General features: G+C 62.4%; 1 protein-coding gene across 2 annotated transcripts in view; it reads left to right on the top strand.

Moving 5' to 3' along the window:
• Positions 1-925: 925 nt before the first annotated feature.
• SARDH (sarcosine dehydrogenase) overlaps positions 926-25,724 on the top strand; it is a 62,987-nt gene continuing 38,188 nt past the window's right edge. Inside the window, exons 1-13 of one of the 2 annotated variants that reach the window (XM_043566988.1) lie at positions 926-1,038; positions 1,140-1,253; positions 1,654-1,704; positions 5,879-6,238; positions 7,562-7,740; positions 8,790-8,969; positions 9,623-9,746; positions 9,950-10,050; positions 17,254-17,358; positions 18,458-18,587; positions 21,046-21,132; positions 21,435-21,525; positions 24,770-24,911. In XM_043566988.1, the coding sequence (XP_043422923.1) occupies positions 5,908-6,238; positions 7,562-7,740; positions 8,790-8,969; positions 9,623-9,746; positions 9,950-10,050; positions 17,254-17,358; positions 18,458-18,587; positions 21,046-21,132; positions 21,435-21,525; positions 24,770-24,911 (1,470 nt within the window). In that variant the 5' untranslated portion in view covers positions 926-1,038; positions 1,140-1,253; positions 1,654-1,704; positions 5,879-5,907. Of the gene's footprint in view, positions 1,039-1,139; positions 1,254-1,653; positions 1,705-2,040; positions 2,099-5,878; positions 6,239-7,561; positions 7,741-8,789; positions 8,970-9,622; positions 9,747-9,949; positions 10,051-17,253; positions 17,359-18,457; positions 18,588-21,045; positions 21,133-21,434; positions 21,526-24,769; positions 24,912-25,724 lie in introns of those variants that run through there. The other variant, XM_043566989.1, reaches the window with a different exon arrangement.

Below are 25,724 nucleotides of genomic sequence, written 5' to 3'. Positions count from 1 at the left end.
TGAGGACGCTGTGGCCACGCTCCGTCTTCACTCTGTCTGACCTGCCCTTCGCCTCACTGAGTGAGTGCAGCCTGGCCCCAGGCTGCTGGCCTGGCCCACCGTGTGCTGAGTGAGCAGGCTGGGCCCCCTGCCCTTGGCCTGAGCACCATCCAGCGAAGCCTTGCACCTGTGGGGCGACCTTCCTTGGTGGGGGGCGGGGGGGGGGGAGAGGGGCAAGCAGGGGAGTGAGTGGTCTCTCCTCTGGGCAGACACTGAACGGCCTAGGTCCAGAGTCAGACCGAAGGCTTCTGTGTGGCCCAAGGCAGGCTGACGCCCCTCTCCGGGTCCCAAGGTCCCCAGCAGTCACATGGAGGCAGGCATTCCTGCCCAGGGGAGCTGGGCACTGTGCAGCTGGCAAGCCAGAGGCTCAGGGACATCTCAGAAAGCGACGGAGGGATCCAGGAGTTCTGGAGGGCAGGGTGCAGACAGCCAGCCTTTCTGGGTTGCCTCTGAAGGCGGTGGGCACCCCTCCCCCGGGAGCAAGCAAGCCGGAGCTGGACAGGCAGGTGCTTGCGAGGGCCCTGGATCCCCTCCCCAGGGGCCCTCACGAGCCACAGGGCCTGGCACAACCCTGTTGCTTACCCAGCACTTTTTGCCCACCTCACCTGTGCTAAGCTCATTTGGGGGCATTGGAGAGCACAGACAGGCACGGGCAGGCAGGGGTGCACGGGGGCACCGGAGCATACCTGTAACCCCTGTTTTAGCGATGAGGAGGTGAGGTCACCCGCACCAACACCCAGGGTTAATGGGGCCTCGGGGTCCACAGCACTGCTCTGCCGCCCACAGGCTTGCGGCCCTGGCAGCCAAGAAGCCAGAGGCGGTGGGCGGTCCCTCCCGGCGGGGTGGGGGGCGGTGACAGGGGCGGGCCGGGGGCGGGCCGGGGGCGGGCCGCCCGGGTCCCGCTGGGAAGCTGCTGAGGAGGAAGGAAGGGACGGCACCCTGCAGCCCCTGGGCCAGGCACTGGCAGGGGGCGCCAAGCGGAGCAGTGGCCGGCTGGAGGTCCCCCCCCACCCCCGACCCCGAGAGGGGCAGGGCCCGGGCCCTCCCCTGGGCGGGCGGGGTTGGGACAGATCAAGACTTCTCTCCGCCTCTGGCTGCAGGAACCTTCGGGCTGCGAGGGCGCGAGCCCTCCTCCACCAGGCGGAGGCTCCGTCAACCTCCTTCACCCCACAGCCTCTGAGGAGCGCTCCTCTGGCTCCGGCTTCACAGCTCAGGTGACATTGTCGCTCAAGTCCCCACCCCGTCCTAATGCCCCCGCGCCCTGGGCTGCCCTGCGCGCCCTCACCCCGGGGAACACACGGGCCACGCTGCTGACCGGGGCGGGAGAGGGTCAGCGGGGCAGGAGAGCGAGTTCACGTCGAAGCAGCTGCTTCGGGTCGGGGGAGCACCGGCGGCCCCGCGGCACCGGGAGAGCCCCAGGCCCCCGTCCCCGCCCCCCGGGAGACCCCGCGGGCCACCGGAGGGTGGGGAGGGGGCACGTGGCGGCCCCCGGGGCGGGAGGCACTTGAGCTGGCAGGACGGGAGCGGGGAAGGGGCAGCGCGGGCGGGCGCGGGGGCGGATGCCCAGCCTTGAACGTGCCCCACAGCCACGTGACGCCGACTTTCCACTGGCAGGGCGCCACTGTTGGGGGTTCCTGGAAGATTAGGGCACTTTGGAGACAGAAGGTAAGTTCAGATACGTGGCCGGGGAGCCCCTCTGTGGGCAGGAGGCAGGTGGGCCTTTAGACTGGGGGGCAAAGGGGGGCAGAGGGACTGAGATGCCTTGTCCCCCCCCACCCCGCTGGGGGGGGGGGTGGGGCGCGCGGGCAGCCCTGAGCAGCCGGACAGCTGGGCCCCTCACCCGCGTCCCCACTGTTGAGGTGTGGCGGCGAGGCTCCCCTCCCCCAGACCAGGTCCCGGGAGAGCCTGCAGGCCGGGGGGCTGTGCTCGGCCACTCTGCCGCCCTGTGGCCTTGGCCACCTTAGCCCGCCTTCCAGCACCTTGCTCTCCTCCCCTACCTGAGAGCATTTCTCGGTTGCTGAAGGAGGAAGTTTGGCACCTGGCACACTCTTGGAAACAGGTCTACTTTTTATTTGATTTGTTTGTTATTTATTTTTAAATTTTAACGTTTATTTATTATTGAGAGACAGAGAGAGACAGAGTGCGAGCAGGGGAGGGGCAGAGAGAGAGGGAGACACAGAATCCGAAGCGGGCTCCGGGCTCCGAGCTGTCGGCACAGAGCCCGACGTGCGGCTCGAACTCGCAAACCGCGAGATCACGACCCGAGTTGAAGCCGGACGCTCAACCGACTGAGCCACCCAGGCGCCCCAGAGGTCGACTTTTTAAATTAAATTAACGAGGTCATGAATATCAGTCACGACGACTATGACTGTAGGTGGCACCCGTGCACCTCACATTCACCACTAAATCTCTCTTGCTTGTCCTACTGACCCCAGAAGGGGGCCCGGGAGGCCCCTCCCAGCGGCCCTGTCCTCCCCGTGGTGGGCAGGATACACCCCCAGGGAGACACCTCTTGGCCCCTTCGCTCCTTAGGAGGTGGGCCTCCTGTCGTGTTCTTGCAATTATGTGACTTTTCTGGTTGGGAGGGCTTCCTGAAGGAGGAGGGATTTGAGGTGAGCCCTGAAGGCCCCTGGGGGACACCGAGGAGGAGGCAGAGGGGCAGGGAGGGGGCTTCCCCTCCCCCCACCCCCCACCCCCACGCTCCCGTCTGTGTGCCCAGGTGACTCCTTCACCGCGGCCCCTGCCCAGGCCCTCTGGGGACTGACACCTCCCTCGGTCTCCCCCCCACTGCCAAACCTGTCCCATCACCACACCGCCGTGCCGGGGGCTCTTCCTGCAGACCTGTGGGACGCGGGGCGCGGTGCTCAGGAAGATACCCTGCCCCGTGTGCTGAGCCCCCTCCCCCTGCAGCCTGCCTCTCCCCCTCTGGAGGTCACCTCTCTGGGTCCTGGATCCCCCTGACACCTGAGCTCCTGCTTGTCCTCAGTGCTCAGGTCCCCTCCCCCCTCCCTGCCCTCCCTCACCGGTGACCCTACTTCCCCAGGTCTCCTATCGGCCCCCTGCTCCCCACCTGCCCTGTGCCCCTGACACCCCCCTGCTCCCCACCTCCCCTGTGCCCCTGACACCCCCCTGCTCCCCACCTCCCCTGTGCCCCTGACACCCCCCTGCTCCCCACCTGCCCTGTGCCCCTGACACCCCCCTGCTCCCCACCTCCCCTGTGCCCCTGACACCCCCCTGCTCCCCACCTCCCCTGTGCCCCTGACACCCCCCTGCTCCCCACCTCCCCTGTGCCCCTGACACCCCCCTGCTCCCCACCTCCCCTGTGCCCCTGACACCCCCCTGCTCCCCACCTGCCCTGTGCCCCTGACACCCCCCTGCTCCCCACCTCCCCTGTGCCCCTGACACCCCCCTGCTCCCCACCTGCCCTGTGCCCCTGACACCCCCCTGCTCCCCACCTCCCCTGTGCCCCTGACACCCCCCTGCTCCCCACCTCCCCTGTGCCCCTGACACCCCCCTGCTCCCCACCTGCCCTGTGCCCCTGACACCCCCCTGCTCCCCACCTCCCCTGTGCCCCTGACACCCCCCTGCTCCCCACCTCCCCTGTGCCCCTGACACCCCCCTGCTCCCCACCTCCCCTGTGCCCCTGACACCCCCCTGCTCCCCACCTCCCCTGTGCCCCTGACACCCCCCTGCTCCCCACCTCCCCTGTGCCCCTGACACCCCCCTGCTCCCCACCTGCCCTGTGCCCCTGACACCCCCCTGCTCCCCACCTCCCCTGTGCCCCTGACACCCCCCTGCTCCCCACCTGCCCTGTGCCCCTGACACCCCCCTGCTCCCCACCTGCCCTGTGCCCCTGACACCCCCCTGCTCCCCACCTCCCCTGTGCCCCTGACACCCCCCTGCTCCCCACCTGCCCTGTGCCCCTGACACCCCCCTGCTCCCCACCTCCCCTGTGCCCCTGACACCCCCCTGCTCCCCACCTGCCCTGTGCCCCTGACACCCCCCTGCTCCCCACCTCCCCTGTGCCCCTGACACCCCCCTGCTCCCCACCTCCCCTGTGCCCCTGACACCCCCCTGCTCCCCACCTGCCCTGTGCCCCTGACACCCCCCTGCTCCCCACCTCCCCTGTGCCCCTGACACCCCCCTGCTCCCCACCTGCCCTGTGCCCCTGACACCCCCCTGCTCCCCACCTGCCCTGTGCCCCTGACACCCCCCTGCTCCCCACCTGCCCTGTGCCCCTGACACCCCCCTGCTCCCCACCTGCCCTGTGCCCCTGACACCCCCCTGCTCCCCACCTGCCCTGTGCCCCTGACACCCCCCTGCTCCCCACCTGCCCTGTGCCCCTGACACCCCCCTGCTCCCCACCTCCCCTGTGCCCCTGACACCCCCCTGCTCCCCACCTGCCCTGTGCCCCTGACACCCCCCTGCTCCCCACCTCCCCTGTGCCCCTGACACCCCCCTGCTCCCCACCTGCCCTGTGCCCCTGACACCCCCCTGCTCCCCACCTCCCCTGTGCCCCTGACACCCCCCTGCTCCCCACCTGCCCTGTGCCCCTGACACCCCCCTGCTCCCCACCTGCCCTGTGCCCCTGACACCCCCCTGCTCCCCACCTGCCCTGTGCCCCTGACACCCCCCTGCTCCCCACCTCCCCTGTGCCCCTGACACCCCCCTGCTCCCCACCTCCCCTGTGCCCCTGACACCCCCCTGCTCCCCACCTCCCCTGTGCCCCTGACACCCCCCTGCTCCCCACCTGCCCTGTGCCCCTGACACCCCCCTGCTCCCCACCTGCCCTGTGCCCCTGACACCCCCCTGCTCCCCACCTGCCCTGTGCCCCTGACACCCCCCTGCTCCCCACCTCCCCTGTGCCCCTGACACCCCCCTGCTCCCCACCTCCCCTGTGCCCCTGACACCCCCCTGCTCCCCACCTGCCCTGTGCCCCTGACACCCCCCTGCTCCCCACCTGCCCTGTGCCCCTGACACCCCCCTGCTCCCCACCTCCCCTGTGCCCCTGACACCCCCCTGCTCCCCACCTCCCCTGTGCCCCTGACACCCCCCTGCTCCCCACCTCCCCTGTGCCCCTGACACCCCCCTGCTCCCCACCTCCCCTGTGCCCCTGACACCCCCCTGCTCCCCACCTCCCCTGTGCCCCTGACACCCCCCTGCTCCCCACCTCCCCTGTGCCCCTGACACCCCCCCCCCCAGCCCGGGGCCGGTGCTCGGTCACAGCCCGGTTCACTGTCCATGTCCATCCACGGAGGGCGAAGAGAGACGGACAGAAGCAGGCCACTGTCGGTGGCAGGTGGCAGGGTTAGCAAGCAAGGGGCCTCGCAACGAGGCCCGTCTCGGGGCCGGGAGACAGTGGGTCTCTGCACCCACCTACCAGATCTTAGTTTCTACAGCGGCCTTACGGGGCTCAGTCACTCGAACTGTCCAGAGGGTCTCAGCGACGCTTTGCTCCCTCGAGCCTTCGTTCCTGAAAACGGCTCCCATTGTGGGAACGGGGGCAGAATGTACATTCCCGGGATGCGGGAGGGGGTGAGGGGCCTCTGACTGCCTGGGTCCAGCTCGTGGGTCAACCTGCAGTCATGTCCCCTCGATGACCTACTCCAGCAGCCCGCCCCTGGGCTGGCAGGGACCTCCTGCCTCCCACCACGGTCGCCCTGGGCTCGCCAATGCCCACAGGCCCTCAGTCCCTGAGCACTGGGCTGCAGGTGCACTCGGGGCCCCGGGGAGGCGGAGGAAGGAGGGCCTGGAGGGTATGGGAGGCTGTCCCCCCCGGGTGTCACCTGGTGCAGCCCCCACCCCTCCGCGCCCCAGCCAGCCCCGGCTCTCTCCCCAGCTCCCTGCAGTGCTGAGTCTGGAGTCCCCATGGCCTCGCTGAGCAGAGCCCTGCGTGTGGCCGCCACATGCCCTCGCCGGGGCCGGACGCGGGGCCTGGGGCTGCGTGCCCTGACCGGCCAGGCCGGCCCCACCGCCGAGAAGAGCGTGCCGTACCGGCGGACCCTGAAGGACCCCCAGGGCCCCTCGACGGTGGCCCGGGGCCCAAGTCAGCCCCTGCCCAGCACAGCCCACGTGGTGGTCATCGGCGGGGGCAGCTTGGGCTGCCAGACCCTGTACCACCTGGCCAAGCTGGGCGTGAGCGGGGCAGTGCTGCTGGAGCGGGAGCGGCTGACCTCCGGGACCACCTGGCACACGGCAGGTAGGGGCCGGGGCAGGGGGTGCTGGAAGGGGCTGATTCCGGGTTGGCAACCCGAGGCAGCCGCGCTGGAGGAGGAGGGACACGGAAGACGCGGGTTCATCCGAAGGTGGGGGGTCCTCCTGGCCCCCCACGTCTCTGAAGAGCAGAGGTGGGGAGGAGGGAGCGGGGCTGTCACCGGAGCTGGGGGCCCAGACAGCTGTCTGTTCCGAGAGCGGACACCCCTCCCCAGACAGAGCCACCGTGGATGAGGGGGGTCCTCCGGCGGGTCTAGAGCACAGACGGGGGAGGAGCCATCGGGGTGATGCAGAGCGGTGTCCTCCGTGGGCACCAGGTGCGTCCGTGAGTCTCAACCTGCTAGCTAGCCAGTGGGCACGCATGAAGTGCCTACGGTATGCACGCGGCCGACCCTCTGCCTTAACCCCGGGTCCTGGGTTAAGTTTGCCAGTTTCTGGGGGGTAAACACCCCCACCTTGGCTAACGTCATGCTGCCAGCGTGAGGTCACTGGACGTGGAGTTGGGAAGCAGTCCGGGCCTCGCGCTCAGGCCTGCACACCGCTGCCTCTGCCTTCCCACCGTCCCGTCGCTGTGAGACCGGCCTCAGCCCTGGCCACCCACGCCCCACACTCTGCTCCGAATGGAGCAGCTTTGCTGCTCGACAGCCTGCACCTGGGCTTCTCGGTCCTGGGTCGGGGTCCTGGCCCCGTCGTCACCTGCTCTGCTGTCCCGAGAGTGGAACTGTTTGGTGCCATTTAATGTCACCGTAAGCTAATCATGCTGACCTCAGGGGCTGCTCTGTCAGCCTGTGACAGGCTGAGCCCTGGGCTTGGCACGCAGAAAGTGTTCATAAATAGGACCTTCGATAGTGCCACAATCTGAGGTGCCCAGGGGCCAGGAGCCCCGTCCCCAAATCATCTTGGACCCTATGATTTGTTTTTAAATTTTATTTATTCTGAGAGAGAGAGAGAGAGAGAGAGAGAGCGCGTGCACAGTGGTGGTGGGGTGGGGGCGGAGAGAAAGAGAGAGAATCCCAGGAAGGCCTCTCACTGTCAGCACAGAGCCCGACGTGGGGCTCAAGGTGGGGCTCGACCTCACGAACCACGAGATCGTGACCTGAGCCCCAGTCGGATGCTTAACCGACCGAGCCCCCCAGGCGCCCGGCGCTGTGATTTCTTGCTCATCTGCCTCTCCAAGTCCCCCATGGCCTTCAGAGAAAGACCCAGGCCCGCCGCCTGCTCTTTGGGAGCCCGGGGCCTGCCGGGAGGGAGGAAGGGGTGCCCCACCGCCTTGCCGGGAACTGATGGTGCCCTGCCCCTTCCCGGCCAGGCCTGCTGTGGCAGCTTCGGCCCAGCGACGTGGAGGTGGAGCTTCTGGCCCACACCCGGCGTGTGGTGAGCCACGACCTGGAGGAGGAGACGGGGCTGCACACGGGCTGGATCCAGAATGGGGGCCTGTTCATAGCATCCAACCGGCAGCGTCTGGATGAGTACAAAAGGCTCATGTCGGTGGGTGGGAGCTCGGGCCTGACACCGGCGGGGTGGGGACGGGGCAGCATGGCTCAGGGAAGGAGCCCTTGCTGGCGGGCCGCCTGGGGCAGGCGAGCCTTGGCATGCTCGCCTTCAAAATGGGACCGTGTTGTGGAGCACGGTCACCGAGCCCCGGACACAGGGGAGGCCCCAGAGTGGAGCTGTTACCGTCACCGGGCTGTGCTCAGGGGAGGCAGGATCAGTGGGAGGTCGCATTCACCAGGAGGTGTCCCCGACAAGGAGAAAGCTTTATGCTGCTGAAGAGCCTTGTATTGAGGTGGGGACATGGGTGAGGCCGGCTTCTCCAGCCATCGGTCCCCTTATAGAGCACCGACTGAATGCCCGCTCAGGGCGCAGTGAGCCGTGTGGCCAGCAGGGGCTCATTGTCACAGGGATGCTGAGTCCCCTGGGACCCCAGGCTGGAGGCAGGGGCAGCTGGCTTCACCAGGGCAGGTGTGGGTTCCTGGGCAGAGGCGCTGGCCCCATTCGGCCTCATCCTGCCCCTGGGCTCGCGCGTCAGCTGGGACCGAGGCCTCCAAAGAAAGCCCCAGCCCCAACCTTCCAGCCCAAGTTCCCAGCAGCTCCCTGAAGCCTCAGCCACTTTCATTCTGAGGCAGAGAATCCGATTGGCTCAGCTTCTTTCTAGTTGGGTGGGGCCTGTCCCGTTGTGATACCTGGGGACACTTGATTGGCTGCCCGTGGGCCAATCAAATGTGCCGGTGTGGCCAGTCCTGCTAAACCAGGGGCCTGGGACCCAGGATCGGGTTGGCCTCCTGGGAGCTGGTCGGATTGGGGAGTCTGGTCCTCAAGCCCAAAATGTTTCTGTAAGAAGCCCCTTCCTCCCCAGAGACTGGTCTGAGCCCGTTAGGGGTGTCAACCACATAAGCCATTATCACCCCATGTCCCCAGGGGAACTTCCTGGAGGAGGCAAGGTTGGAGCTGCAGCTCCGAGGCCCAGACCGGGAGGAGAGCGGCCAGAGGATATCTGCTCCCCGAGGGCTGACTTACTCGCCTTTGGGTCCCTCTAGTTGGGCAAGGCGTATGGCGTGGAGTCCCACGTGCTGAGCCCGGCCGAGACGAAGGCACTGTACCCGCTGATGAACGTGGACGACCTGTACGGGACCCTGTATGTGCCGCACGACGGTACGATGGACCCGGCCGGCACGTGTACCGCCCTCACCAGGGCTGCTGCTGCCCGGGGAGCCCAGGTACCAAAGGCCGCCTGGCCCTGTGCCCCCCGCTCCTGGCCCCAGGAACCCCAAGAGCCCAAGGAAAGGAAACAGGTGCCATTCTCTCTGCTGTGTGACCTTGGGCCGGGGACAGCCTCTCTGAGCCTTTTGATCTGCCCCTGCAAAGGTGGGCGGTGCCTCGGGGGATGTCAGCCCTCCTTCCTTCCAGATCTCTTCTTGTGTTTCTCGTCTTTTATCCGAGATAAACACAGAGTTGTAGAACTTATTGGAAAGGACAGAAAAGCAAAAGAGAAGAAATGAAAATCACCCAGAGGGGAAAAATGTTGAGATTTTAGTTTGACCCCAAATACGTGTTTAGGAAGATACACTTGTATACAACGTGGAAGCAAGCCACACTGATCGGTGACCTTTTTACCGAAGGACTAGACCACAGACACCCGTTAGCGACTCGAGCCTTGCTTTTTAAAAGCCACTTTGTGAGAAAGAGCCCCGGGTCTGGGATCAAGTTCCCCAAGTCAAGGAGCTCCTGGGGCTGGTTTCCAGCGCCATGGTCTCCCCACTTCCCCGACGGTGCCCCAGGTCCCGTCCAGGCGAGGCGGGGGGACATCAGGGGTCATCAGCACCCTCGGGGAGCCCTGCGTGGCTCTGGAAGCAGCCCCTCTCGCTCCCAGGTCATCGAGAACTGCCCCGTGACCGGCATCCGTGTGCGGACCGACGACTTCGGGGTGCGGCGGGTCGCAGCCGTGGAGACAGAGCACGGCTCCATCCAGACGCCCTGCGTGGTCAATTGTGCAGGTGAGCAGGACTGTCCCCTGGCTCTCGGGTGGCCACGCTGGCTGCTCCCTCAGCCGGGCCTTTCTCTGGGGGGGCGGGTAGGGGCCTGGGTGTGACGTAGAGGAATCGCCCGGGACAGAGGTGCCTGCACAGGCGCCCCACCCCACCTGGCCGGCCGCCCCTCCAGGCACAGCAGTGCTGACCTATCCCTGCTCTGCCCGCAGGAGTGTGGGCCAGCGCTGTGGGCCGGATGGCCGGAGTCAAGGTCCCGCTGGTGGCCATGCACCATGCCTACGTCGTCACCGAGCGCATTGAGGGGATCCAGGTACATAGACTGTGGGAGGCGCAGGGACCTGGCTCTGAGCCCTAGCACTTGGCAGGTGGCTCGCCACCCTGAGCCTCAGCCGCCTCACCTGTGAAATGGGCATCATAACCCGGGTGTTTGGGGTGGGGTGACGGTTAAGTGAAGTAGCACGGGTGTGACCCTGCTGGTGCTGACTCCCTTGACCCTCGGGGCACAGCTCCGCACTGACGCCCAAGGTTGTCCTGCCTGGTGCAGTCAGTCAGTGCTTTGCCATGTTCTGTGCCCCAGGTACCTCTTCGGGGGACCCCCGTGCATCTGCGTCCCCCAGATATGCCCCGGGTGCCAGTCCTGGCACGGATTCCCCACCCTCAGGTCCCCCCCAGGGGAGACCCCTCCACCCTCCAGCCCTCCATCCTTCTACCCTTCATCCCTCCCCCCTCCCTTTCTCCGCTCCCTCCCTCCACCCCTCCACCCCTCCCTCCAGCCCTCCACCCTCCAGCCCTCCACCCTCCAGCCCTCCATCCTACCCCTCCACCCCACCCCCCTCCCTGCGCCCCTCTCCCTCCACCCCTCCCCCCTCCCTTCACCCCTCCCTCCCTCCACCCCTCCACTCCTCCCCCTCCCTTCGCCCCTCCCTCCTTTCACCCCTCCACCCCTCCCTCACTCCCTCCCTCCACCCCTCCACCCTTCCCTCCACCCCTTCCTCCCTCCCTCCCTCATCATCCACCTGTTTATTAACCCATTTACCTCCCATTCCACGTAACCCTCCCTCCTTCACCCTGCTCACACCCTGCAAACATCGCTGCGTCTCAGGCCCTATCCTAGAAACCAGGGCTGTGACGTGACGGAGAGAAGGACCCAGTTCTTGTCTGGGTGAAGCTGAGGGGAGGTACGGACAGGCAAAGGAGCAAATTCGGAGCAGGCTGATGGGGGCGCAACGGCAGTGGTGGGCAGGGCTCTGAGGAGGCCGGCACGGGGCTTCTTCCGGGACTCCCAGCCCAGGGAGGGAGTGCAGGAAGAGGGCAGGAGGAGGGTGGTGGTGGGAGAGTGGGAGGTGGGACCCCGCAAAGAGGGTCTTGGGAGCCTCCTCCTTGCCCTGGAAGAGCCTTGCTTCCCTCGTCAGTGGTTGGCTGCTAGGTGGCCTCCCCACCACTCCTGCCCCTGCTCCTGTTCGTGGATGAGTTTAATGTGATCCCGCCGAGGCCTCCAAAGGGCTGCTCTGTGCCACGTGCTCCCTGATTCTGTGGGGAGAGCTCCCCGGGTGGCCGCCAGGGGTCGCCCTCAGGCCACCGTGGGCTCAGACCACAGCTGGGGAAAGCTGGGGACAGCCTGTGGGCAGGACAGGGGCTGTGTCCCGGGGAGGGATCACTCTCCTTGGGTGGCCACAGGGCTGTGCTACCCTGGGCACCCCTGAGGGTCTGACCCAGGCCTGAGTCCAGGCCAAGCACTGCCCCCAGCTCCTCTGTGACCTGGCGCCTTCCCTCTCTGGGCCTGGTGTCTGTGGCTCACAAACAGAGTGCCCAGTGCTCTCTGCTGGTCTGGCTTTTCCCCCAACCTCTGCCCGCTTCTGCAGAAGCTATTCTGCTCGGGCACCGAGCGATGGGAAAGCCCAGGCTCGGGGGCTGCATTTCAGCCCCCAATAACGCAGCCAGGAAAGTCATAGTGCTGGGTGGGCCTCAGTTTCCTTTTCTGCAAAACGAGCGATAACCGTATGGACGGCACAGGGCTGCGTGAGGTGAAGGGCCAAACACGGTGCGCTTGGCCTGTAGCCGGTGGTGAGGATGACGATGTCCAGGACCAAGGGGGCACAGAGGGGTCTGGCCAGCTGGTGCTTCAGAGGAAGAGATTAGGGAAAGCTGGAACGATCCGGAAGGCTTCCCAGAGGAAGTGGCCAACAGGTTTTGGATGGATGGGGGGCAGGAGAAATAATGCAAGGGAGTGGGCTGAGGTCCGGAGGTAGGGACATCAGTGGGACAGGGTCATAGCTGTGGGCGGGGAGGCTCCTGCGTGGAGATGGCAGTGAGAGTGCCCAGAGGACGCCTTGGGGCTGAACTGAGCATGCGCTGGGCACTCAAGGCAGCTCAGTGTGCTGGGACCAGGAGCTGGGGACACTGATCCTGCTGGAGCAAAAGTCTGGGACTTCCCTGGCCACCAGGTGTCCCCACTGTCCTGCTCTATGGAGCTCCAGAGTTTCTGTTCCGCTTGTAGAGTTGTAGTGACAATGGAAGTAATGACATGATGATTACTGTTTCCGAAGTGCTCCGTTACGGAGAACTCCTTACACGTTCTTGACAACAGTCCTTCGACTGTTGTCTTCGACAATAGCCCTCCTAGTTGTCCAGCTAACTAGGAGACTGGAGTGGGAGGGAGGGGCATCCACCAGGTTATCCCTTTTGGTCTCTGCGTGGAGACAGGGCAGAGGAGTCCCACATCCTGTGCCCGTCTCCAGGGTACGTGGTCCGTGAGGGAAGGCAGCTCCTCTAGAGCCAAAGAGCAGCAGGGGACGTGGCATCTCCTGACTCTTGGTCAGTTTCTAAAATGATTTTGGTTTGCTTTTGGTGAAATGAGTAGTCAGTGTTTGCAATATAATGACCATGTAAATATTGTTAACTCCTGAGCAAAATAGCGTCTGACTTTTGTGTTTCCTGGAGTTATTGTTTTCCGGATGCTCAGTTTTCTATGTAACTGTCACTAATTCTATCTATCTATCTATCTATCTATCTATCTATCTATCATCTATCTATCTACCTATCAACAGTACATTCATCCCCCCAAACCCCATACCCATTTTCGGTCACTCCCCATTTCCCACCCAACCCTCAGTCTTAGATAATCACTAATCTGATTTCTATCTCTATGGATTTTCCTATTCTGGACATTTAATAAAATGAAATCATACCATATATGACCTTTTGCGTTTGACTTCTTTCACTCAGTATGACATTTTCAAAGTTCATCCATGTAGTGCATATATCAGAATTTCATTCCTTTTAATGGCTGACTAATATTCTATCCTAGACCACCTTTTATTTGTCCAGTCATCTGTTGATGGACATTTGAGTTTCCACTTTTTGGCTGTTATGAATAATGCTGCTATGAACATTCATGTACATGTTTTTGTGTTGACATATGTGTTCATTTCTCTTGAGTAGATATCATGGAGTGGAATTGCTGAGTCACATAGTAACTCTATGCTTAATTGTTTGAGGAACTGTCAGATTGTTTTCAAAGCACATGCACTGTTTTACGTTCCCACGCACGGTGGGTAAGGGTTGTGACTTCTCCAAGTCCTCGCCGCCACTGGTGATTCTCTCTCTTTGATCCCAGACACCCTAGTGGGTGTGAGGTGGGATCTCACTGGGGTTTCGAGCTGCATTTCCCTACTGGCTAATGATGGTGAGCGTCTTCCCATGTGCTTACTGGCCATTCGTGCATCTTCTTTGGAGAAATGTCTATTCAGACACCTTGCTCATTTAAATTGGGTTACTGGTCTTTGTATTGAGTTATAAGAGTTCCTGTTATATGCTGGGTACAAGTCTCTTATCAGATTTATGCCGTCCAGATACTTCCTCCCATTCTGTGAGTTGTCTTTTCCCTTTCTTGATGGTGGTGTTGGCAGCACAAAAGGGCTTGATTTTGGTGAAATCCAACTTACGGATTGTTTCTTTTGTTGCTTGTGCTTCTGGGGTCATATTTCAGAAGTCATTTCCTAACCCAAGACCACAAAGACTTACTCCCATGTTTTCTTCTAAGAATCGTATAGTTTAGCTCTTACTCTTAGGTCTAGGACCCACTTTGACTACGGTTCGTGTATGGTGTGAGGTAGGGGCCCAGCCTCCTTCTCTGCGTGTGGCTGTCCAGCTGCACGGGCACCACGTGTTGACGACCGTGGCTTCCTCCTCACGTGGCCTTGGCATCCTTGTGGAAAAGCAGTGACCATAAACGTGCGGGTTTATTTCTGGACTCTCAACCCCATTCCAGTGATCTATATGCGTATCCTTGTGTTAGTGTCTTGATTACAATGGTTTTGTAGTGAGTTTTGAAATCAGGAAGCGTGAGTCTCCCAGCTTGGTCCTTCTTTTTCAAGATGGTTTTAACTATTCTGGGTCTCTTGCATTTCCATATGAATTTTAGGATCAGTTTGTCAATTTCTGCCAAGAAGCCCGCTGCGATTTTAACGGCGATCGTGTTGAATCTGGATCCATTTGGAGAGCACATCATCTTAGCAATATCAAGTCTTCGTTTTGTAAACATGGGATGTCTTTCCACTCGTTCAGGCCTTCTTTAATTTCTTTCAAAAATATTGCTGAGTTTTCAGAGTATAAGTTTTGCACTTCTTTTGTTAAATTTATTGGTAAGTATTGTTAAATTCTTTTTGATGACGTAGGGGGAATTATTTTCTTAATTTCATTTTTTTTTTTTTTTTGCTCATCATTAGTGAAGTGAAGAAATACAATAATTTTTGTCTGTTATACATTGATCTTGTATCCTGCCACCTTATTGAACTATTTTGTTAGTTGTAGCGGTTTTTTAGTGGATTCCTTAGGGGTTTCTATACGTAAGATCACGTCATCTGCAACAAGAAAGTTTTGCTCCTTCTTCCAATGTTAATGCCTCTCATTATTTTTTCTTGTCTAATTGCTGCCTCAGCTAGAACCTCCGATATGATGCTGAGTAGAAGTGGTGAGGTAGACATCCTATCGTTGAGCTAACCTTAAAGGAAGAGCTGAAAATAAGTATGTTTTAGCTGTGGGTGTGTCTTAGATACCCTTTGTCAGGAAGTTCCCTCCTATTTCTAGATTGCTGAGTGTTTTTGTCATGAAGGGTGTTGGAAATCCTTTTTCTGCATCTATTGAAATGATTGGTTTTCATCCTTTAGTCTGTTGCTATGGTGTATCACAAGGATTTCTTTTCAGATGTCAAGCCAACCTTGCATTCCTGGGATAACCCCCATTAGGTCATGGCATACACTCCTCTCGTATGCTGCTGGGTTCAGTTGGCTGGTATTTTGTTGAGGTTATTTGCATGTATGTTCGTAACTGTCACATTTCCACCCCCCCCCGCCAACATTTCAACATGTCTGTCAATTAGCTCTCAATAGTATGTTCTGCACAACTCGTGCACTCCAGAGAAATCACATATGGTCTCTATGTCCCATTCTCCCCGCCCCAGAGGAAGCCTTCTGCTGTTCTGAGTGGCTCTTTTCTGGGCTGCCTGCCTCTTGGCCTCTGCTCGGCTCTGACCCTGGGGCCTCTTCTAGTTGGATCCTTGGTGTGCATGCGCTCTGGTTGCTTACTGAGAAGGGGCACAGGGGAAGTAAAATGTTTTTGTGTTCATCCATGTCTGAAATAATCCTTATTCTTTCCAGACACTTGATTGAGGGATTGATGGGGTCTAGAATTCTCCATCTAAAATTGTCTGTGGATGGGGCACCTGGGTGGCTCTGTCGGTTGGGCATCCGACTTCAGCTCAGGTCATGATCTCGCGGTCCGTGAGTTCGAGCCCCGCGTCGGGCTCTGAGCTGATGGCTCAGAGCCTGGAACCTGCTTCAGATTCTGTGTCTCCCTCTCTCTCTGCCCCTCCCCCGTTCATGCTCTGTCTCTCTCTGTCTCAAAAATAAATAAATGTTTTAAAAAAATTAAAAATAAGTAAATAAATAAAAAATAAATAAATAAAATAAAATTGTCTGTGGAATTTTGGAGACTCTGCTCCAGGTCCTTCAGCCTCCAGGATGCTATTCCCATGTTTCACCCCAGCGTGCCTCGGTGCCGGCCTGTCCGTTCATGGGGCGTGATAGGACTCCTTTAAATTTTTTTTTTCAACGTTTATTTATTTTTGGGACAGAGAGAGACAGAGCATGAACGGGGGAGGGGCAGAGAGAGAGGGAGACACAGAATCGGAAACAGGCTCCAGGCTCTGAGCCATCAGCCCAGAGCCCGACGCGGGGCTCAAACTCACGGACCGCGAGATCGTGACCTGGCTGAAGTCGGACGCTTAACCGACTGCGCCACCCAGGCGCCCCATGATAGGACTCCTTTAATACGGAGATTCATGATGTTCAATCTGAGAAGTTGTCCAGGTTCATTGCTCCGATGTTCCTCTACTCCATTTCCTCTCTTTGTCTTTCTGGAACCCCCGGTAAGGTGGATGTTGGACCTTTAGGTGATTTCCTTATTTTTTCCTTTCCTGATTTCCATTTCTTCATCTTGTTTAGCTTCCTGTACAGAAGATGGTCTTATCCAACCCACCTGTTGCATTTTTCATTTTGATGATCATCTCCTGTTTCGAGACCTCTTTCTTGATCTGGGATTGTACCTTTTCCATGGCACCTTATTTCACAGACCCAGTCTTGTCACAGCTCCGAAGTTCCCGGTTTCGCTTTTAAGTCCACAGGCCGACTGGAAGCTTGGAGAGGGAGGGCATCTCACAGGGGGTGAGGGTGAGCCATCCTTTTTGGCGAGCGGCCCTGGTGTCAGCATCTGGAGCCTTCCACGGGCCACTTCGTGTCTCCACAGTAGGGTCCCCGGGCTGCTGTCGAGGGGGAACAAGAGCCCACTCCTCACCACCCCGAACCTGGAGACTCACTTCTCCAGCCCGTGGGGCTGTCCCCAGGCCGGGCCTTAGCTGGGGAGGACGGAGGGGATCTGGGCCCACTGCTTTGAAGAGACCCTGGGCTGTCTTCCCGTTCACACACATTCTTTTTGTCTCCCACTCACACAGGTGCACACGCATCCACACATTCTCACATTCACACGTGTGTGCACGCACACCATACAGTCTGCCCATCGGCCCCTGCGGAGGGAGCTGGGTTGCCACAAGCTGGGTCTCTACTGATTGGAGGGGATGGAGGGTGGCACTGGCTCGACTTGTGCAGTCTCCCCGGCCCCCAACCCAAGCTGGGGCGTGGCCTCCGCTCCGCACCCTCCAGCGTTGGTTCCCTTCTCCTGCGTGCGCCTGTCCCCCCGCGGCTCTCCTAGCGCTGTGGGCTACACCTCATCCCTCCCGCCTCGCTCTCCTTACGGCTCCTGTTTTATGGGGTTTGGGGAAGGGGAGACTTGAGCGGGGGTGGTTTGTCCACAGTGTAGCCTGAGACCCCGGGTCCACTCTGCCCTCCTACAAAAAGGAGGCACCATGGTCCACCGTGGGCCTGTGCCCCCTGGCGGAGCTACTGGACCCACGGCCCAGCCCTGGCTGACCCTGAGGCCTCTCTGCTCTGCCTTCCAGAACATGCCGAACGTCCGCGACCACGATGCCTCTGTCTACCTCCGCCTCCAAGGAGATGCCTTGTCTGTGGGGGGCTACGAGACCAACCCCATCTTCTGGGAGGAGGTAAGACACAGAGGGATCGGGGAGGGGGGTGGTTCAGGGCTGCGTCTCAGTGTGGAGAAGCCTTCCTGCAGGAAGCCCACCTTCCTGAAGCTCCTCGGGTGCACACCTGAGAAATGGCAGGTCCCTGGGCCCCAGAAGGGCCAACTCGGTGTTCTCTGAACGTGGCACACAGGTAGACCCAGACCTGGGGCAGGGAGATGTCAAATCACAGCTTTGGAAGACGACAAAAACGTTAAAACCCTGTGTCCACAGCAAACAACCCTGAGCCCGGACCCACGGCAGTGGCGTCTGTCCGGGCCCCGCGGCTCTCCCGGCAGCTTCTGGGGCTGCATGGAAGTCGGGCGGCCCCCTCGGCCCCCTCGAGCACGCCTGGGCCGCCCCCGCTCCTGGGTTCATGCAGACATCGAATGATTAAGTGACAACCTTGGGTCAGATTCTGTTTTACTTCCTGGGGACAGAGGGAGCGCAGCACGAAAGCCCCTGTCCCGGGGTGCCTGTGTTTGGCCGGGGAGACCCACAGTAAACAGACAAGCAGCGGTGACCTGTGGTGAAGGAAGCCAGCGGGTTGGGAACAAGCCTCGTAAGAGTGGAGGCCTATGCTTCGTGCCGTGGTCAGGCAGGGCCCCCCGAGGAGGTGACGTCAGAGCAGAGCCCCCCCGGAGAGAACACGGTCGGTGAGGAGCTGCCTCAGACCGGGGGTGAAGGCCCCGAGGTCTGGCCAAGCTTGTCCTTGAACTGAAGGAAGGTCAGCGTGGCCGTGGGCCAGTGGTGGACGGGGGCAGGGCCTGCCCTTGTAGGCCTCGGTGGGCCACAGAGTCACGGGGAGCCACAGGGCTGCTGGAGAGCAAGAGAGGGCATGGTCTGACTTAGGAGAAGGTCGAAGGAGGGTAGGAAGGCAGGGTGACCAGGTGGAGGCCATTGCAAGAGTCCAGCGCAGAGCTGGGAGGCCTGGGCCAGCACGGGGGAAGGGAGGGGACGGGCCCCACTGATGGGTTGGTGCAGGAGACCTGAGGGGCCCAGCCCTGTCACCCCCCCTAACCCAGGGGAGACTGGCCGGGCTCGGCTCCCACTGGGCGGCTCCCCCCACCCGCCTCCCCAGGTGTCAGACAAGTTTGCCTTTGGCCTCTTTGACCTGGACTGGGACGTGTTCACCCAGCACATCGAAGGTGCCATCAACCGCGTCCCAGTGCTGGAGAAGACGGGGGTGAAGTCCACAGTCTGTGGCCCGGGTGAGTGAGGAGGCTGGAAGCAAGGGCAGGCATGCTGGGTCCTTCTGCCTGAGACCGAGGCTGGCCTGTGTCGGGCACGGACCTGGGCCATCCCTGCCGCGAGCAGGACAGACACGACACCCCTGTTGCCGTCCCAGCAGAAGCACTGGGACTCCACTGGGTGTCTCCCCCACCCCCCGCTTTCTTCCTGGCACACACAGGGTCCCTTTAATCCTCAGTCAAGGCAAAAACACGGCTAGGGCCGGCCTTGCCCCATATCAGGCCTGGGGAGATAGGTTGGGAAAGACACAGTGTTGTCCAAAGAGGAAACTTTGTGTCTGAGGCTCCGGGTGCCTCAGTGTCCTCGACTGTGAAATGGGTGACAGCGTACCTACTCAGCAGGAGTGGAGCAAGGAGGAGAAGCCACATGTGAGGTGCGGGGCACGGCCCGGACCAGCAGACTGCCGTCAGCCCTGAGGGGAAGGGGTTAGCCGGAGGCCGGAGAGTAACGGGTCACCCACAGCCATCCAGGGGGTGAGGGGCCGGCCAGGACAGGAGAGGGGAAGGTTCTGATGCCCAGGGGCCTGTGGCCTGCCGGGGGGAGGGGGGCCAGCCCTCTCCGCCCGGTGCCCCTGGAGCCGCTTGAATCTGTTGGGCTCGTGAGGCGGCCCAGCCGCGGTGGGCAGGATGGACATGCCCCTGAGTGCAGGGCGTGGGCAGGGGGCCGAAGGCTCGCTGCCCTTCCCCCCACAGCTTCCCCGAGCTTGCGTGGGGCTGGCAATGAGAAGCACAGGCCTGAAACGATCCCAGGGGCCCGAGTCACCCGGGAACATCCTCTGTTTAATTAGACTGGGGAGTCATTGCTCCCAGGGAGCCCTATCTGGGGGGAGGGGATGTGTGTGTGAAGACATCTTGTGTCTGGCTTCCGGCCTGTGGGGGAGGGTTCGCGGGGAACAGAGCGCTTCCCCTTGCCAGGGAGGACGAGAGCGGTCAGTGGTCTTTGGCTTCCAGAACAGAACTGGGAAGTCCCAGGCCCCCTTGACTCCAGGGCATCCGGGGGCGGGCAGAGCTCCCATTCCGGGTCCCAGGGGTCCCGGCCAAGGTGGGGGCCCCTGTCTGTGCTGCCCAAACATCCCATCATTCTGCATCCATCCCCAAGTTGCTCGGTCGTGAGTCATTGGCTGAACATTCAAGAGACTCTCGTCCCCCCCCACGAAGCTCTTTCCTCAGATGCCCCGTGAGGTTGTCCTCACCTTCCTGTCCGCCTGGAAACATCCCCAGCCCTCCCGAAGCGCTCCCCGGGTGGGTGACCCAGCCACACCACTGTCACCCTCGCCCTCGCCGCCCCTGTGCCCCCTGCCACCGCCAGACCCCCCCCCCTCCTCCCCCAGGGCCTGGGAAGCTCCCGACCTTCCTCACACGGGGTCGCGTCCGTCCCCATCCCGCACGGGACAGACCCGCGCAGAGGTTGAGAACTCCGGCTGGGGGTCAGGCAGCCCTGAGCCGGCTCCTGGCTCCCTGCTTCACTGGCAGGGTGACCCAGTTTCCGCATCTGTACCATAGTGACCATGGTGCCTACCAGAAGGGTCACTCACACCGCCCCTCCTCCCGTCGTCATTTCTTCCCAGACATTCTCTGTTTTGCTTATTTGCGTATTTACCGTCCCCTCTCGTCAGCTGCCTGAGGGGTGGGAGCGGTCATGGTCGGAGCCGAGCCCTGGGCACATTCCGGGGGGCGGCAAGTACTTGTAGATGGACTGACTCACGGCCCTGTGAGGTCAGTGCCATGGTCCCCGTTTTGCAGATGAGGACACTGAGGCTCAGAGAGGTGAAGTGACTCGGCCAGGGCCACAGGGCTACGAAAGGGTAAAGCAGGGTTCAAGCCCAGGATTGTGGCCACAAAGCTCAGCCCTTTATGACGATTTCCCAAGGGTCCCTTGCCCTCCGTGCTCTGGGTTCCGCCTGTGACACACCTTCGGCCAACAGAGCAGAAGCCCCCGTCCCTCTCCCGGAGAACTTGGGGTCAGCCCTTCATTCAGGGACATTTATCGAACACCTGCTGTTTGCTGGGCCCCATGCTAGCCCTTGGGACACAGTACTGAGTGGAGCCCGTCCCTGCCCTCCTGTACTCGGGGTCCAGTGGGCAAGAATGACCAGCAGTGACGCGGCAGGAGGGTGGCGCCCTGTGACGGGGGCTTGAGGGAAAGGCCCCTCCTCAGCAGGAGGCAAACCTGGATGCTGCAAAGCAGAACCCGGTCCCAGCAGGGTGGTTCTGGCAGCAAATGCTGAGGAGCTCGGGAGCGTGGCAGGAGCAGTCAGGGAGGCCCCCTGGAGGAAGTGGCGTTGAGCGGAGTGGTGAGGATGGGGAAAGTCTGGGTGAAGGGGCAGCGGCAGACCCCGCTCCAATCACTGCCCTCTCGGGAGACCCCGCCCCGGGTGCATATGGCCCGGGGAGAGCTTCAGGCCCCCCTCCCTTTCAGAGTCCTTCACACCTGACCACAAGCCCCTGATGGGGGAGGCACCTGAACTCCGAGGGTTCTTCCTGGGCTGCGGTTTCAACAGTGCAGGTGCGTGTGAGAGGCCCCTCCTTGACACCCACCACCCTGATCTTAAAGCTCCCCCAGGCAAAAAAAAAAAAAAAAGGTTCCCCAGGCAGAGTGTGGGGGGCTCAGGAGCACAGCGGCCCCTGGCAGGGGTGAGGGCAGAGGAGGGCCGCAGGGAGGGGTGAGGTCCTGTTAGCAGCAGTACAGCACCCCAGGTGTGAGATCCAGGGTTCGGGGGGTGATGCTGGCTGTGGACACGGAAGGGGCATGATATTGGGGTGGGGGCTCCGGGGCGGACGGCAGACCTCTGGCCCTACTCCTTCTAGGAATGATGCTGGGCGGCGGCTGTGGGCAGGAGCTGGCCCACTGGATCGTCCACGGGCGCCCAGAGAAGGACATGTACAGCTATGACATCAGGCGAGTGTGCACCAGAGACCGTGGGCGGGGCGGCTGCTTACCGGTACCCTGGGATTAAGTAGAGCCGGGTATATAGCGAGGGCTATTTAGAAAGGAGCCTTCTCTGAAATCCAGAGGGCTTCTTGGAAGAGGCGCCAGTAAGGGAAGAAGGGGGAGAAGGCTGCCAGCAGGGGCGGTTCTGCAGGTGCCCGGGGTTTGGCAGATTCACGGCCCTTGACAGTTTCCGGGATTTCTTGTCCCAGTGTCCTCCTCGACCCGCCGGGTGGCTCCAGGATCAGCAGCGGGATCGCCTCATCCCATTTGGCAGATGGGGAGACTGAGGCCTGGGGAGCAGGAGGGACCCCACGCGTTGCCCAGGGAGTGAGGCTGAGTTGGGTGGTTATGATCAGTGCGTGTGCAGCAGCTGGGAGTCAGACGGCCCCGAGCCCAGATGCCAGCTGAACGTTCAGGTCCAAGGTGGCGGGAATACATCAGACCCGGTGCCCAGCGCTCTCCTCACCGTGGCCCTGGGTAATGACGCGCGTGCTGCTAATGTCGGGGGCAGCCAGGGCGTCTGTGTAGGCACAACTCTCTGCGTCATGTCTGCAAGGAAACGCTAGACAAGTCTGAGCCAGGGTGGGGGCGGGGGGGGCGCTGTCGTCAGAGCAGGGCGAGGGGGTCCTGGTCTCCATCACCCTCTGCAGGCGGGGCGAAGGCACTCACTCCCAGGCAGGGTCCGGAGGGTGGGTGTTGGTGGGGCCGGGGTGTCGTGCAGGGGACAGTCGAGGCGACGGCTTGGAGGGGCGCCCCTGTGGGCAAGCAGCCCGTTCCGTTACTGCTCCTGGCAGACAGCCTCCCTGGGGAGACCCCAGCTGCCCGGGGTGGGGGGTGGGGGTGCTGGGGTGCTGGTTCCGCTCAACATGCCCCCTGCTCCTCTGCTAACCTCACCCCTTCCTGGCCTGATGAAGACATTACACTCGCTGGGGAGGGGGGGGATGTCTGGCCCCCACAGAGGCAGACAGACAGACACTGAGATTCCCCCACGGCCACCCCCTCCACGGCGCCTGGCACAGCTCTGCTCTGTGGCTGCCTCCGAGCCCGTCTGGGGCTGCGCCCACGCGCTCCCAAGAGAGGAATGTTCCAGAAATGATAGCTTCAAGGGGCCTCGGGGATGGGCCGGTCCAAGTCCCTCCTGCTACAAACGGCGAGAAGAGGCACCGATGCGGGAGGCCGCTTGTCTGAAGTCGCCCAGTGCGGGCGCCAGAGCGGGCAGGGACACAGCGCCTCGCCTCCCTCGGGGGGCGAGGGCTCCGGCACAGGAACAGACCGCCGCGTCAGGGCTCACCCCAGGCCTCGGCGGGCGGCCTCCCGGTGCCACAGCGTCCACGGCTGCAGAACGGGGCTGGCATGCCTGCCCCCCTCCTGGGCTGGGGGAGGCCTGGCGGGGAGGGGGTGCACGGTCCTGGATTCGGCAGGAAGCCCCGAGGCTGCCTGTGAAACCCCTGCCCGGTTAGGAACGGGTCTGGGGTTAGGAACGGGTCTGGGCCTCCCGTCGTCAGCTGCCTTGCCTGGCAGGAGTGTTTTGCGGGCTGGTTCGTGGCGGGGAGGCTGGGCCTGGGCGTCACAGGCTGGGAGGCAGATGGTATGGTGGGGGGAGGGGGGGTGGGGAGCCCCTACGAGCTGGCGCCTGGGGGGGGGTAGAGGGGGGGCAGTGAACTAGCCCACTCACCCTTGTGGCTCAGGCAGAGGGTTTCCCCATCTGTGAAATGGGGGTGATGACTCACCTCTCGGTGGAGCACATCTGGGACTCGCTTGTATGCGTCCCGGTGCCTGGCACGGGCAGGGTCTGGGGTGTAGGCCGGGACTGATAGTGAAAGCCCTTGGGTCCGAGTAACCGGGAGGAGGCGTCATCGTTTGAGCGCTGAGGGTGGCCGGACCCTAGCCCCGGCTTGGGCCCCCTGCTCACAGGAGGAGTGCCGGAGCCAGCCTGCGTGGCCACAGGGAGGGGCCCATTCCCCTGCCGATCCCTGGTCGTGCTCTGGCTGAGCTCGAGCCCACGCCCCTGCCATGCACACGTGTGCACAGACGTGAGCCGAGGCGGCAGTCCTGGGCGACGGGGAACCTGCCGGAGGGGCCGCCGTGGAGGGGCCGTGTCTGTGCCTGCAGGGATCACCCGGCCCCGCCCCAGATCCAGCTTCCTCTTTTGTCCTGGGGGCGTGAGGAAGGACATCCAGGACTCCCTCTTCCCACTTCCCGCTCCCCACCCCCAGCCAGGACTCTCAAAGCAGCGAGGAAGGTCGCCAGTCCGGTCCTGGGAGAACCATGCCAGCTCCTGGTGACTGGGGCTGAATCTGACCAGAGTGGCCATCAGCCTCCTAGCCCCCTTCCTGCCCGCCTCAGCCCCTCCAAAGCCGGCCAGGCATTTCCAAACCCCGCACCCCAGCATGCTTCTCCTTCAGGAACTCCCTAGACCCCTTGGCCTGGCTCCGTGGCTCCCTCCCCTGCCCTGCAGCTCGTCCCAGAAGCTCCTGGCTCAGTGCAGGGTGGCCCTCGTGTGCAAATGAGTCAAACCAGGGGGCGGCAGGCGTGAGGCCACACTGAAGGTTGAGACAGGTTCTCGCACACAGCACTCATCCCTGGGCCGACAGCAGGAAGGGGCCCTTGGACGATCGCAGCGACTCGCGATAATATCCATAAGGATAAACTCACATCCGTAGCCCTGCCTCCCTGCCCCCATCAGAACATGGTGCTCGCTAGAACTGTGTGCAAACTGAGAGTCAGTTGGCCCCGGTGAGGCTCCGACAGGCGTCACGGAGGATGGAACGTGGATGGGGAGGAGGGCCGGGAGGGCGCGTGAGATGCCAGCGGGTGGACAGTGAGGGAAGGGACGGATGGGGAGGCTGGTCTGGGGGTCTGAGAGGTGGGTTTGTGTGTGGGAGGGGCCGGGGGCCCGTGACCCAGGTGGGCCAGCAGCTACGCGGTCGGCTCGGGCAGCCGGGGCCGTCGGAGGACAAGCCGTTGGGTGTCTCCAGCGGCTGGCTGGAGGAGAGGCCATGTGACCCGGGGGGCGGGGGGCGGTGTCACAGTGAGGAGGCCTAGCTGCCCAAGGCTCCAGGGCGGGAGACTAGAGCCCGGACCCCCTCCCGAACCCATGCCCCAGGGAGGACTCTGGTGGAGGGATGAGGGTCCGGTTTGGCCCCGGGTCCTTGGCCGGCCCTTCCCTCACAGCCCCCGAGGCAGTGACCGGCCCCTCCGCCCGCCACAGGCGCTTCCATCACCTGCTCACCGACCACCGCCGCTGGATCCACGAGCGCAGCCACGAGTCCTACGCCAAGAACTACTCTGTTGTGTTCCCCCACGACGAGCCCCTGGCGGGGCGCAACATGAGGACAGACCCCCTGCACGAGGTACCACACCCCGACGAGCGGCCACTCTCGGGGAGTCCGGGGCACTGGGGCGACGGAAAGGCGTGCTCTGGGCCGGGTGAGGTGACGCGGTGGCTCGGCCATTCCCAGCTCTCACCAACGGAGCGTGCTCGGAGCGCACACCCCGGCATCTTCCCTAACTGCCGACGGCGGACGTGGGGGGCGGGGGCACCGGCCGGTGTGTGCGGTCAGCCATCGGGGACGGGAACCGACAGAGAGCAGCATAGCCCCAGAGACATGCGTCCTGCGCGTGGGGCCTGCTTGGGATGCCTTTCCTCCCCGGCAAGCTTCTACTCGTATGACGAAACCCACAGTCAGGTGCCCCCCCCCCCGCGGAGCCCAGCCTTGGCACTCTCCCAAGCCCCTGACGGTCCCCTTCCTCGTGCTCCCAACTCACCTCCGTGTCCCCTCTCCCACCCCCATCTTGTGCTGCAAGCTGTGCTCATCTAGGGCCCCGGGAACAGGAGCTGTGCCCTAGTCTTTCTGGTTCTGAGCACTGAGCACAGAGCCTGACTTTTAATACGTGTTCAGGGGTGTTTGTTGAATGGAGGCAGGCAGGCTCATGGAGCAGACAGCTCTGAAGCTGAATAAAGGAACCTCCTTCGTCTGGGACTCCAGCACCTGGACCCCAGAGGGACCTGGTGTCCATTGCCCTGCCCCTCAGCTGAGCTTAGTGGGCCAGCTGGGATCTCGGGCCACGGTGACCCCCGGCTCCCCTCTGCCGTCCCGGGTCACCCCGTCCCGACAGCCCCAGAGCTTCCCCGGCAAACACAGGGGCTGCCTGACTTGCACTGG

This window comes from Prionailurus bengalensis, chromosome D4, assembly GCF_016509475.1.
Source record: "Prionailurus bengalensis isolate Pbe53 chromosome D4, Fcat_Pben_1.1_paternal_pri, whole genome shotgun sequence".
Lineage (NCBI taxonomy): Eukaryota > Metazoa > Chordata > Mammalia > Carnivora > Felidae > Prionailurus > Prionailurus bengalensis.
The sequence above is the reverse complement of the archived record's forward strand: the minus strand, read 5'-3'. Positions and strand labels throughout refer to the sequence as shown.